General features: G+C 40.7%; 1 protein-coding gene and 1 long non-coding RNA gene across 2 annotated transcripts in view; one reads left to right on the top strand and one right to left on the bottom strand.

Moving 5' to 3' along the window:
* LOC140206334 (uncharacterized) overlaps positions 1–555 on the top strand; it is a 29,081-nt gene extending 28,526 nt beyond the window's left edge. Inside the window, exon 3 of the long non-coding RNA XR_011888118.1 lies at positions 492–555. This is a non-coding gene — a long non-coding RNA (uncharacterized lncRNA). The remainder of the gene's footprint in view (positions 1–491) is intronic.
* Positions 556–9,790: 9,235 nt separating this feature from the next.
* Positions 9,791–11,638, bottom strand: jun (Jun proto-oncogene, AP-1 transcription factor subunit). Its single transcript, XM_072273810.1, has one exon. It carries the CDS (start codon positions 11,374–11,376, stop codon positions 10,420–10,422), a length of 957 nt encoding a protein of 318 aa, XP_072129911.1. The 5' UTR covers positions 11,377–11,638; the 3' UTR covers positions 9,791–10,419.
* Between the last annotated feature and the right edge of the window lie 2,303 nt (positions 11,639–13,941).

Here is a 13,941-nt window from a genome sequence, read left to right as displayed (position 1 = left end):
ACATAGAATTAAGTAAAATTTTTTAACAAGTCTAGATCATTGATAAGGGATAGGAATCAGAAAGTAGTCGTGGGTAAAGGATTGCATGCAGCGGGGTCCCTAAAGATTAGGGCTATAGACAACTATTCTTGTCTATAAGGGTCCTGAGCTTGAGTGGAGAGAGTCCAATTTTTAAGTTTGTGGATTAAGGAAACTTGCCAATGTTATAAAAGTGGACAATGTAGTAAGGGCTTTTAGAAGGAACTAAACAGTTTGGTGAAATGAACTGAGGAACTGTAATATTTTGAGGAACTGGGACATGGTAGGGAGAGGGGGGAGCCAGGTTTAAAAGAATAAATAACTGGTGTTGTACTGTATATGAATAAGTTTCTGAAGGGGTTCATGAGGCTGTTGAGAAAGCATGTGAGATGCATTACTCAGTAAATAGGAATGTTGATGATAAAGAAAGAGAGAAAGCCTAAATCTTTAAAAATCAATGATTTGGTTTTCAGCCGGAGTATTGCTTACAAGGGGCATCACAAATCTTTATGGCTTAGCGAAGATATAGATGAGGCTGTCATTTCAAAGATGATAGACTTCAATAATTTGGAGACATTGGAGAAGCTGGTATTGCTTTTCATTGAAGATACAAGGTAAGGTCTTCTCTGAAGAAAAAGCATGAAATGTGAATTTCTTTCGCCTTACAAGAAAGTCAAAAGCCAAGTATTATGGATGTACAGTAATTGAAAAGAGCAAGTTTGAAGAGGTTGTTAAAATCAGGGATGAAAGAATTTTCACAGAAATATTCAAAAGACATTTAGAAATGGTCATTACGGTCTAATTTATGGAGAGAAAAAATGGGATTAGAATTATACTGGACAGGTCTTTTAAGGAGCTTTTATAAGAACAGCTTTCTTTCTGTAGTGGAAGAGTCTCTCTGGCTGTTAGCATTGAAAAATACATGGGAAAGCATCAGCCAAGCAAAGTGAATGTGTGGAAATGAGTACAAGTGAATGCCAAAGCTCTTGTACAATCTTGGCCCTAGTGATCAAAGTCAATCTTTACCCCATATGATTCTATTGCTCATAAAACGGGATGAATTTATGACACAAACATTGCTTCATTGTAAGGTCTTCTTAATAAAGTGATACAGAGTGAATGTATTTCTTTATCCATTACCAGAGGAAGTGATCTTTGTGAGACTTTTTGTTAAATTCGATACAAAAGTAATTTTTTGAGCAATTTTCAAAATGACATGACATTCCACCTCTTCCCTGTGTCTATAGTGGATTGGCTTTGACCATAAGACATAGGAAAAGAATTAGGCCATTCAGCCCATTACATCTGCTCCACCATTCTATCTTGACTGATTTATTATCCCTCTCAAACCCATTCTCCTGCCTTCACTCCATAACCTTCAACGCCCCGACTAATCAAGAACCTATCAACCTTCACTTTAAATATGCCCAATGGCTTGGCCTCCACACCTGTCTGGTGAAAAAATTCCTCCTCATCTCTGTTCTAAAGGGACATCCTTCAATTCTGAGGCTGTGCCTACACATTTTTTTTTGCCTACATATCTTTGCGTACACATCTTTGGTTTCTTGTTGATACTCTCCTTTCCCTTCCCTTCCCATTTTCCACAGGGATGGAATACTCTTTGTGTTTTGGACTTGAATTTCCGATCTAGTGAAAAAAAATCCTGAATGTTAAACCTAACCTAGAGAAGAATTGCTCATATGTTGCTCTTAGAAAGAGGCTGTTTGGCATACTGAGTCTACATTGGCCCTCAGGCCAATACTATTTCCCAGTCCCCTCCCCCTCAGAAACAGATAGAGCACTAAAGAGCAGCTGTGAATGGCATCAGAGGATAGAATGGGAAATTGTTAGGCAGGCAGTGAGATATGGAGATTGAATGTAAATATTGCTCAAAAATGCTGATGGCAGTATGAAGCCTAGACAGCCTGTGTGCATTAATCTATTTTTGGAGCTAATCCATACAGAATGGCGTTGTTGATGTGCAGTTAAACTGTCACTTGGCATCCTTCCAAACAATTCTGAGTTTGTGTTGACACTAATGTGCCAGTATGGATCTGGAGACTAAGCCCATAGGTGTGGAACTTCCCCTCCCTTCCCATATTGTTTTGAATACACAGCTTGTGTAGGTAGACTCCAGACTATAAAACAAGAGTGATTCCAGCCAACTTTAGAGCAACAGAATATGTAATAAATGTCTGCTTCATGAAATAAACATGCAAACAAGCACAGGAGCCTGATGACACACACTCAGTGTTTTAACATGAAAGAGGGACAAGGGGATGGGAAATGGTGAAATGGGGTGGGGTGGAGGTAATACTGGAAGTTTGTGGAATTGCCAAGCATCTATGCTCCATCTGCCAGAACAAGCAGGATCTCCCAGTGAACCACCCATTTTAATTCCACTTCCCATTCCCATTCCGATATGTCCATCCATGGCCTTCTCCACTGACAGGATAAGATCACACTTAAATTGGAGGAACAACACTTTATATTTCGTTTGGGTAGCCTCCAACCTGATGGCATAAACATGGATTTCTCAGACTTCCAGTAATGCCTCCCTACTCCTTCACCATTTCCTATCCTCCTGTCCCTCTCTCATGTTATCTCCTTGCCTGCCCATTGCCTCCCTCTGGTGCTTCTCCCTCCCCCTGCTTCCCTTTCTTCTTTCTTCCATGTCCTTCTGTCTCTTTCATCAATCAAATTCCTAGCTCTTTGCTTCACCCCTCCCCCTCCCAGTTTCAGGTATCGCCTGGTGTTTCTCTCTCCCCTCGCCCCACCTTTCTAATCTACTCCTCAGCTTTCTTTCTCCAATCCTGTTAAAAGGTTTCGGCCTGAAATGTCGACTGTACTTTTTTCCATAGATGCTGCCTGGTCTGCTGGGTTTCTCCAGCATTTTATATGTGTTGCTCAGATTTCCAGCATCTGCAGATTTTCTCTTGTTTGTAATAATAGAACCAAATTCTGATTCTGATTCACTTCTGGCAGGATTTCCTAAAACATAGGATAGGTTCACAAAGCATATTCATAGCTAAACGTCCTAGATGTTTTTGAAAAACCCTGTGTAGCCAATTTGAGATGAAATATCACAATGGGACTACTTGACAATTTATTATCAGAGTACAGTTATATCAACCCTGAGATTCATTTTCCTGAGGACATACACAGCAAATCTATAGAATAGTAACTGTAATTGGATCAATGAAAGATCAAGTAGCATGCAGAAGACAACAAACTGTGCAAATGCTAGTATAAAGAGCGAGAACATGAAATAACAAGGTAGAGTCCTTAAGGTGTATTTACAAGTAGCAACCAAATCCCTAAAAGAATACAAAAGCAACAGGGATCAATGTAGATATGTTTACTACCTGAGAACAGTGAGTAAATTTCAAAAATACGTAATTAACTGTAGAACCGTTCGGATGTCCTGAGAGAGAAGTTCAGAATCAGAATCAGATTTAGTATCACTGGCATATGTCGTGAAATGTGCTAACTTTATGGCAGCAGTACAATGAAATACATGAGAAATAAATATTGAGAAAAAACTGAATTACATTAAGTATATGTATTAAAATAAGTAGTGCAAAAGAAAAGCAGAAATAAAGATGTAGAGTGGTGTTCATGGGTTCAATGTCTATTTAGAAATCAGATGCCTGAGGGAGGGAAGCTGTTCCTGAAGCACTGAGTGGGTGCCTTCAGGTTTCTGTACCTCCTTTCTGATGGTAACAGTGTGAAGAGGGCATGTTCTGGGTGGTGGGCATCCTTAATTCCTTTATGATGGACGCCGCCTTCCTAAGGCACCGCTCCTTCAAGATGTTTTGGATACTATGGAGTCTAGTAGCCATGATGGAGTGGACTAATTTTACAAGTTTCTGCAACTTACTTTGGTCTTGTACAGTAGCCCCCCCCCACCCCCCCACCATAACAAACACTGTTGCAGCCTGACAGAATGCTTTCCACGGTACATTTGTCAAAGTTTTTGAATGTTTCGGTTGACAAACCAAATCTGCTCAGACTCCTAATTAAGTATAGCTGCTGTCTTGCCTTCTTTATAGTTGCATTGATATATTGCATCCAGATTATGTTCTCAGAGATATTGACACCCAGGAACTTGAAATTGCTCTCTCTCCACTTCTGATCCCTCTATGAGAATTGGTTTGTGTTCCCTTGTCTTACCCTTCCTGAAGTCCACAATCAGCTCTTTGGTCCTGCTGACATTGAGTGCAAGGTTGTTTCTGCGACATCACTCCACTCACTGGTATAGCTCACTTCTGTACGTCCTCTCGTCACCACCCTAAATTCTGCCAGCAATGGTTGTATCATCAGCAAATTTACAGGTGGAATTTGAGCTATGCTTAGCCACACAGTCGTGGTGTAAAGAGAGCAGAGCAGTGGGCTAACCACACATCTCTGCGGTGTGCCAGTGTTGATTGTCAGCGAGGTGGAGATGTTACTTCCAATCAGCACAGATTTTGGTCTTCCGGTTAGGAAGTCGAGGATCCAATTGCAGAGGGAGGTACAAAGGTTCTGTAGCTTTTTGGTCAGGACTATAGTGATAAACACTGAGCTATAGTCAATAAACAGCATCCTGACATAGATATTTGCATTGCCCAGGTGACCCAAGGCTGCATGGAGAGCCAATGGGATCGCATCTGCTGTAGACCTATTGTGGCAATATGCAAATTCCAGTGGGTTCAGGTCCCTCCAGAGACAGATGTTGATTCTAGTCATGACCAGCCTCTCAAAGTATTTCATCACTGTAGGTGTGAGTGCTACTGGATGATAGTTGTTGAGGCAGCTCATGCTGCTCTTCTTGGGAACTTGGATAATTGTTGCCCTTTAAAAGTTAATCCAAGGCCTTTGCTTCTATAAAGACAATGTAACATCTAGATACATGTCACACAATTTAGAAATGAAATACATCTTCCATAAAGGCTTACTTACTTATTTTTGTGGTTCCAAAAAAGAAACAGCTGCTGAATAGAATTCTAAAGTAGCTTATATCTCCTATTCAGATGCAACCTTGTTTAACAATTCCATGCTAACTGTTTAAATTAATTTGTGCCTTTACCTCAACTGAACTATATTGTTAAATACGCAAACATGAGGAAATCTGCAGGTGATGGAAATTCAAGCAACACTCACAAAAAATGCTGGTGAACGCAGCAGGCCAGGCAGCATCTATCGGAAGAGGTACAGTCGACGTTTCAGGCCGAGACCTTTCGTCAGGACGAACTGAAAGAAGAACTAGTAAGAGATTTGAAAGTGGGAGGGAGAAGTGGAGATCCGAAATGATAGGAGAAAACAGGGCGGGGAGGGATGGAGCTAAGAGCTTGAAAGTTGATTGGCAAAAGGGATACAAAGCTGGAGAAGGGAGAGGATCATGGGATGGGAAGCCTAGGGAGAAAGAAAGGGAGAGGGGAGCCCAGAGGATGGAGAGCAGGCAAGGAGTTATAGTGAGAGGGACAGAGGGAGAAAAAAGAGAGAGAGAGAAAGAAAGGGGAAAAAATAATAATAAATAAATAAATAAGGGATGGGGTATGAAGGGGAGGAGGGGCATTAACGGAAGTTAGAGAAGTCAATGTTCACGCCAATGGAAGTTAGAAAAGTCAATGATCCTCTCTTCTCCAGCCTTGTATCCCTTTTGCCAATCAACTTCCCAGCTCTTAGCTCCATCCCTCCCCCTCCTATCATTTCGGATCTCCCCCTCCCTCCCACTTTCAAATCTCTTACTATCTCTTCTTTCAGTTAGTCCTGACGAAGGGTCTCGGCCTGAAATGTCAACTGTATCTCTTCCTATAGATGCAGCCTGGCCTGCTGTGTTCACCAGTATTTTTTGTGTGTATATTGTTAAATACTCTGACTGAAATATTTTCTTAAATATCTCTATTTTTTTCAGCAGAGCTTTCGGGTGCATACATCCTAACAAGGAATGGATTGTTCCTTTATTGAAGCTTCCAATGAAGATTGCATTTTGTGCCTTTGAAGTGTATCCTGAAACTTCCTGGGAGACTTACTTTATGCATTATCTATTTTATATACAGTACTGTGCAAAAAACTTAGGCAACCTAACTATATATATATGTAACTAAGACTTTTGCACAGTACTGTATGTGTGACATGTTTTACATCCTATACTGTGAGAATATGTCTGGTATGAGAATATGTAAAAATGGTGTACAAATATTTTGGCGGTGGCATGGGGAATAGAACAGGGATGGGTGTCCATTTTGCATGGATATAAACAAAACCATTTTCACTAGATACCATTTACCATCGCTCTAGTTCTTATCAAACCTTACAGGCTCACCATCTTTATTTACAAAATCTTTATTCCATTAACCCATTTGGTCTCAGCCTGTCCATGATGTACCCTTTGTCCTTTCTGTTACTCCCACTTCCACCCTGTTCCTTCTCCCTTTCCCCATTTCAATAAGGTTTCTCAGGAAACATTACCTCTTTCTCTTTCTAGAGATAGTTGATGACCGGTGTCTTCTACTGGAAGATGCTAAATGGTGTGATTTCACAGGGCTCATTACCTTTCCCTTATGTTGTACATAATATTGACTGTTCTAAGATTATGGGGTATAATAAAGAGGATTACAAGTGATACAAGAATTGGCCATGTGGACAAAAGCTTTAGACTGCTAAAGTATGTAGGTGATCTGCCCTGTCAGCTGGAAAAAAATGGTAAATCCAATTCAGTGTGGATAAGTGTGAGGTAATGCATTTTCCAGGTCAACAATGCAAAGGAATATGTGTAAAATGGTAGGACAGAAAGTAGTGTGGAGAAATCAAAGGAGCGTGGAGTGTATGTTCACAGGTCCCTAATGTTTACATGATCGTGTGGTTGAAAGTGCACAAGATACCTTTCTTTATGAACCAAGGGCAGAATATGAGAACAGACAGATTACACCAGATCTGTATGATACTTTGAACGCCACAACCTGAGTACAGTTTTGGATCATGGCATCGCAGGACAGGTTATTGGATTGGAAGTGATACAAAGGATGTTTTTTCAGGATTGTTTGGTAGTAGGAATGAGGGAAGAGTGGATAAATTGAGGTGTTTTGTTTTCTAAAGGTGAAATGTAATTAACTATATAAAATTAGGACAAGTTGCTAAGGGAAGGTGTTAATGATAAGGCAAATAGGAATGACCTATTTCATTTTGTAATGAATTTAAACATCAGGATTAAAGATTTAAAGTGAAGACATAGAATGGTCAAAAGAGACTCAAGGAGAAAGAAATCACCCCAAGTGTAATAGGGGCCTGGACCTCATTTCCTTGAAGCAGAAACCCACATTGTATTGACATAAAAGTATTCAAGTGTGTTTTGAGAAGCTAATGGCTGGGTTTGGCTGAACCCTGGAAGGCACAAAAGCTGAGTAGATAGTTCAAATGGGTCTCGTCTGTTTTCTAAATGTTCAACGATTTACTTGTATTTAAACTTAGCTTAGGTTACTGCACAACTTGTTGCAGTATAATCACAACGTTCATTTTTCATATGGAATACTGTAACTTGAATTGATTTATTAATTTCACGCATAGTTTTATCCTCTATACATCTCGGATGAAACGTATTTGTTTCAACACTATTATCGGGATGTTTTTAGTGTGCACTTAATGCTGAAAACTAGATAACAATAGAAGGGCGTTTCCAATGACACCGAGCAGAACAACACTGTTTAGGATTTGTTTCTGGTAACGTTTCAATGCTTGTTGGAATGCTAAAGTAGTCGAACAGACGAGGGGAAAAATAGGAAAATTAGTTTACTGGTACAATAATTTGTGGGCATTAAAATGACAAAAGCGTCACTTTGGCTGTGTTACGAGAGTTCAAATGAAAAGTCGGGCTCTGATATGCCGCTTGCTTTAACTGAAGCTTCTTGCCGACTCCTTGAGGTGCTAGGCAGGTGTGTTATTTTTAAGTTGTCTTTCGCAGCCGGGTTACTTCGAGCTGTCAGTCACACACTGCGCGGGACTTTTGATCGTCCCATAAAACCCCACCCACCTGGCGACCCCGAATGTGACATCACTCTTCCGCAAGTTCAGACGCTGAGATCACCACGTTTTCCATATTTGGAAACAAACTTCCCACGTTCCTGACCGGGTGGTCTGGCACCGACTTTACGTCAGCACGTCTTCAGCACGCAAAGCCTTCCAGTGGCTTGGAGAAAGCGAATTAAAAACGCGCAAATTCCTTACATGGGAGTAACTCCCAGCCTAAACTAACGTGCTTCCCGGGCCTTTTATATTTACATTGCACTTAACAGAAACCTGAATGTATTGTAGATCAATATTTCCGGCATTATCACTGTTTGTACTTCAGTTTAAAGTAATCAATATTGGATGGTGTAACTTTCGGAGCGAAAATCTCACGATTGAGAGGACTCAAACTGCAACAAGTTTCAGTGCGCACCTCAGATCTGGTACGGATTAGCTCATTTTAAATTACAGAGGTAACCTGAAATTTACAGGTTGGATATGTTTTGTTTCTTTGTAGAGCCTCTGTGATTAATTGAGGCTAGCAACCGAATTTAATAGCTGATTTATGTTAAAAATCTTAGCTTCAAAGAACATTAGACTCCAATGGACGTGGCCTTGGAAATAAACACTTTCACTTTTTTATGTAGTTATTGAAAGTTTAAAAAATAGAATATGAGCAAACCAGACACTAACTAGCTAAACTATTTAAATATTTTTTGGTGAGAAACGCGAAGTAATTACTGCTCCAACCACAAATTAGCATGGAGTTGAAATAATTAATATGTCTAAATAATATTGTGTCGTTTGATCCTTTGAAGACATTATTTTATCTTGGTTCCGGTACGTTGAGGATTTCAAGTAATTATAATACTATTTGAATAAAACAGGTACTCTCAATCCATAATGGGGGTACAGAATAGACCATAAAGAGGCACCTGTCAGATGTAGTAAATCTTACTTGAAGCTGTTTTGAAATGAAACCTAGCCTTTTAAATTGCTCATTTTTCCTATTTGTTTATATAGGGTAAATAATCCCAATCAACTGAAATTTAATTCACAAATAGAATATTTAAATTTCCCAAATGGTTGCGATTGATGATATTCTCAACATTTTTTTCAGACCCTTTAGGTACCAAAAGTTTATTTGATATTACTTCAATGAAAATCTGTTACAGCCCTTTATAGTTTCCAGTGCCCCAGCGTGGTTGTTACCGCAGACGTTCAGCCTTCACAGAGTTATCACTGCAGAGTTTAGTGTAACTATTCCGAGTTATAAGATTATAACTTTATTCATACTTTGTAACGACACCTTCCTCTCTGAATTGCAACTTTAAATACCGAAATTAATTTGACCCATTTCAGCTATTGTTAAAAACGGCAACAAATAGCATCCTGCTTATTTTGCTAATAAGCTCCAACATCTTTAACTATCAACATTATTTAATTTGTATCAAACTTATAGCTTTTCCACCCCAAATACCATTTGAAATTAAAATGCGACCGTGTTATGAAGAACTTATGCAGATTGCGGTGCCTTACTGATCCGACCTGTGAATACCACAGAAGTTTATAGGTCGTAAGTTGATTAGTTACAACAATAGGAAATAAATTTATTTTGAGTCAATGAGCGAGCATTGACTTTAGCACAAAAATAACGCGTGCCCTTTTTTTTTGCCACATCCAATTCTTTTCCCCTCCAATATTAAGTAATTTCAATATTCAGATTGTGGTCATTGCAGTACAACCGCAAACACGAAATACAAAGAAGTTTAGAGCACAAAATGAATGTCTTTTCAAATACTTTATTCATACGTTTTAAATATAATTGAACTTTTTCCAGAAGTTCTCAGAAACGAACATAAAAAATTATATACTTTATTACAAATGGTAAACTTACAGTCCTCCAAATCTCTTATTTACACGAATATATTGGGGGTCTATCCCAATAAGCAACATAAAAAATAACTTACAAAGGCTATCGCTTGAAGCGGTTATGTTCTGTTGACAGAAAATGATTTTTTTTCATAAAACAAAACATAGTCTATACATTTTTCAAGGCATGACGGCCTCAAAGCTTATAACCTCCCTTAACTCCCTCCCACGCCCTTCCCCACTTTATACTACATCAGAAGCGACCTATGCTATCGCACTTTTAAATTCGGTAATACTGGATGATCTGAACTGCTTCGGTCCATGCAAGACTTGGTCAAAGTAAATCAATGACTCGATATTTATGTTTTTCTTCTGCAAACGGCTTTTCAGTCATTCTGGGTTCTTTTTTTACATCAAGCAGAGTCCTCCACGTTTTCCTCCGTGCATGTGCGCTCGGGCGCAATCAGGACTACTTCTGGCTTGATTTACTTAATGCAGTCCTCGCATTTATTCACCAACTGTTTCTCCCTTTGCGCTCTTGAATCAAAACGTCTGCAGCTGCTGCGTTAGCATGAGTTGGCAGCCGCTGTTTACGTGATTCATGACTTTCTGTTTCAGCTGGGCAACCTGTTCCCGTAGCAGGTTTGCCGTGGATGCCAGCTCAGAGTTCTGTGCCTTTAAGGTTTTAACTTTATCTTCCAGTCTGGCGATTCTCTCAAGTTTCCTCTTCCGGCACTTTGAGGCGGCAATGCGGTTTCTCATTCGCTTCCTCTCCGCCTTGATTCGCTCCTGAGACTCCATGTCAATAGGAGACAACGGAGGGGTCTCCCCGGGCATCTCGGGCACCGTCTGAGGTTCCTCCTTCAGGGCCTGGAGTCTGGGATGCTGAACAGGCATTTGAGGATTCATAGCATGATGCTGTGGCGTTGCATAGTTCATATTATTAGTATTGTAGTTAGGTTGAGTGGTGATGGTATTAGGATTAAAGTTATTGAGATTCGCGTACACGGGAGGCTCCTGGTGTAAATTTGAATTGTAAACAGTGCTTGCACTGGCCAGAGAGGCAGAGACTGCAATCGGCGTGTTCACAGACTGAGTTGAACATGTCACGCTAGGCAGAATATTCTGTTTATGAAGTTCTTCTAGAGCTTTGACAAAACCTTCAGCGAAACCCTCCTGTTCGTCCGTAACATTCCTGGGGCACAGGAACTGGGTCGGCGTTGGGGTGGTTGTGATCAACCCGTTGCTAGACTGAATTATAAGACGTTCAAGTTCAGGTGATGCGAGTTTGAGAAGTCCCACGTCCGGAGACGTTAAGATACCTTCACTATTCTTGTTCCTCAGATGCGGTTTCAAGTTGCTGGCTGGATCTGACAAGTTTAAAGTCATATTTTGTTTCAGCATTTTCGGACTATATCCATAACCAGAATTTTCAGGCTGTGCAAAAGCTGCGTTGAGTGCATCGTCGTGGTAGAATGGTTGTTCCATCTTCGTAGACATAGAATACCGATGGAAAAAAACTCTGGATGCGAAGTATTACAAAATAGAAATGTAGCAGAGTTTTTAAAGAGTTCAGATCTGCTTCCACGCAATCTTTTTTCCAACTCGCAAGTTCAGTAATGTACTTTTAAAAGTCAGTTGATCTTCTCTTCAAAATCTGGAATTATAACTGTTTTCAGTAAGAAAGCTCCCAGATCAAAAAGTGTGCAAACTACCAAGTTCCTTCTGCTTGTTTCACACTCGACTCTGAGCACTTGCAGCGTGGGTCCCAGGCTTATCTGCAACTGGTAATACACCCGAAATAGCAATGATGTCATTTCGGCGGTTTCCAATTGGCTGGATATTACATATGGGCGTTTGAAAATTTGCATGTCGGGTTCGGTTTCTATAACAACACCCCAGAAGATTCTAACTTAACGCGGTGCACGACGGGCTGAGGTAATGCGAAAGCAGAGAGGATCATGGGATGACGTCTTTATTTTGAAGCTCTAGTTACCCGCTTTAAGGTGGATGTCAGCGGAATGGCGGGAAGTGTTGTGAATATATTTATCGGCTTTTCCGAGAATTATTAGCATAACCCTCCTCCGCAGGGTCTGAAAGAACGAAAGATTTCACCCCAGCTGTTATTAAAATGATAATGATAATATTAGCCGGAAGGCCGGACTGAAGAGTTAAAATAGCGTTTAAGGCGATTATAGACTGGCATAGTTTTGGCCAATAGAAGTATGGCTAGGGATGACGGTCCACCAATCGGAAGTGCCAGGAGGCGGGAGGCGCTTGCTTGGCAGGTCTGTTCGCAGCGCGCTCTGCCACTTGTTGTGGACTTTTCGGAGCGTTAGTGACCAAACCTTGCGCACCGATTGTCAGCCGGCGGGCTCGAGGGGCAACGGTAAATCTTGGTGGCCTCGACAGGCGGCTGGAGGAACGAATAGGAGCACGCCGGTGGTGGGAATCCACCAATGGCTGCGACGCGGAGGCGGGTCTCCCGGGAAGGCGTGGGGGTGGTGGAGGAAGCGGCTGTGTTGACCTAAAGTTGACCGTCTGAGCTTGTGAAATGGATCTGAGTTCGTGTTATCTGGGTCCGAGCCTCTGGTCACAGTTGGTGTTTGCTTGGTCACTTTCAGTAGCGGGGCATTGATTTACCTCCATGACTGTTATAGGAGTTTAGATCTGGACTTGGTATAAATTGTAAACGCCCCTGACCCTCCCCGCCTTTAGATAGTGAAGAAAGAGGGATCTCAAGTTTAAAAACATATGCCGAAGCGCATTGAGTTCCGCTCGAGAATGGGTTGCACTTTCAGTTTGTGCGAACATTGATTTTTCTTTTGGAAAGTGCATGTGGCTGTCGATAAGTGATGTCCCGGGAGATTTCTTCCCTTGTGTTCATGTTTATGTGGCAAGCTCGTTGGTGCATTAACCCATCATATTCAGCTGCCTTGTTTAACGCGGTCTTTGAGGACTTTTTGAAGGGAGGGAGAGACTGGGAGCACTGATTCTGGTAATTTCGTGCACCCGTTGTTTCTTTTTCTTGTTGCTGGAACTGAGCACCGATTTTTCGCTTGCAGCCACACTGCCAAAAAAACCATCCCATCCAGTGAAACTTGAGCCACCGGACCCACACTGAATGCGAATACAGGCTGTGCTCTGTGATCGCAGTAAAAATCCAATGGATAAAGGTGCCTTTACTCGAGTCCGTGCAAGTTCACAAATTCATATGCGGTGTCCGTATAGGTTTGTGGATTAATGAGCTTAGAAATAGTACGTTTGTTTTATGGTGGTGTGCGAGAATAAGGGTGAGCAAACAGCCAATATATCTTTATTTATACTGATAAACTCATGACGATTCTGTATTTAACCATTTGTAAATAATATCTGAGCTTCAACCTTAAATCAAGAGTATGGTTCTCGTAAACATTAACATGCAATTCTGCTGTGGAGCGTTGCATGCAAGTCTCGACCTATCTTGTCTGGTGCTTGTACTCATGAACATGTTAATAACCAAGGAGAAGAGCTTTGATTTTGATTTTGGTTTTGAGTTCCAGACATTTGTAGTTTCATTGCTTTACCGATAGAAGTTAAGTGGGTTAATGGATAACATGAATCAGACGCAGGACCTTAGTGTTTGTTACGATGTGGCACTGAAAATGTAGAATTGTAGCTCGCATTTTTAATTGGGGGGAAATTTACTTTTCAAACATTAGGATACTTTGTGCATAGAAACCATGTAGCACGTAATGTTTTAATTCAATAAATGGAGTTATCTTAAGCACAGTCTTTTTCATGAGTGTGAATTCAGCAATTGTTAAACGTTTTGATATGTTGCTTTTGACCAGTTTTGATAGCTGACCTTCGCAAGAGAAAAGCACCTTGTGGTGTTATTTGCAGATGTACAAACATGAAACATTAGATATTTGCATGAAGGATTAAAAAAACCTTGCCATTGAACTATACTGTAAATGTAGAGATTGGACTTCAATGAGGTGAGTTGTAATTTATCTTGGTCTCTCACACATCCTCTACAAGGGGAGTTTTCACTATACTTACAGTATATCAAATCAATAAAAT

Source organism: Mobula birostris, chromosome 12 (assembly GCF_030028105.1).
Source record: "Mobula birostris isolate sMobBir1 chromosome 12, sMobBir1.hap1, whole genome shotgun sequence".
NCBI classification, from domain to species: domain Eukaryota; kingdom Metazoa; phylum Chordata; class Chondrichthyes; order Myliobatiformes; family Myliobatidae; genus Mobula; species Mobula birostris.
The sequence above is the reverse complement of the archived record's forward strand: the minus strand, read 5'-3'. Positions and strand labels throughout refer to the sequence as shown.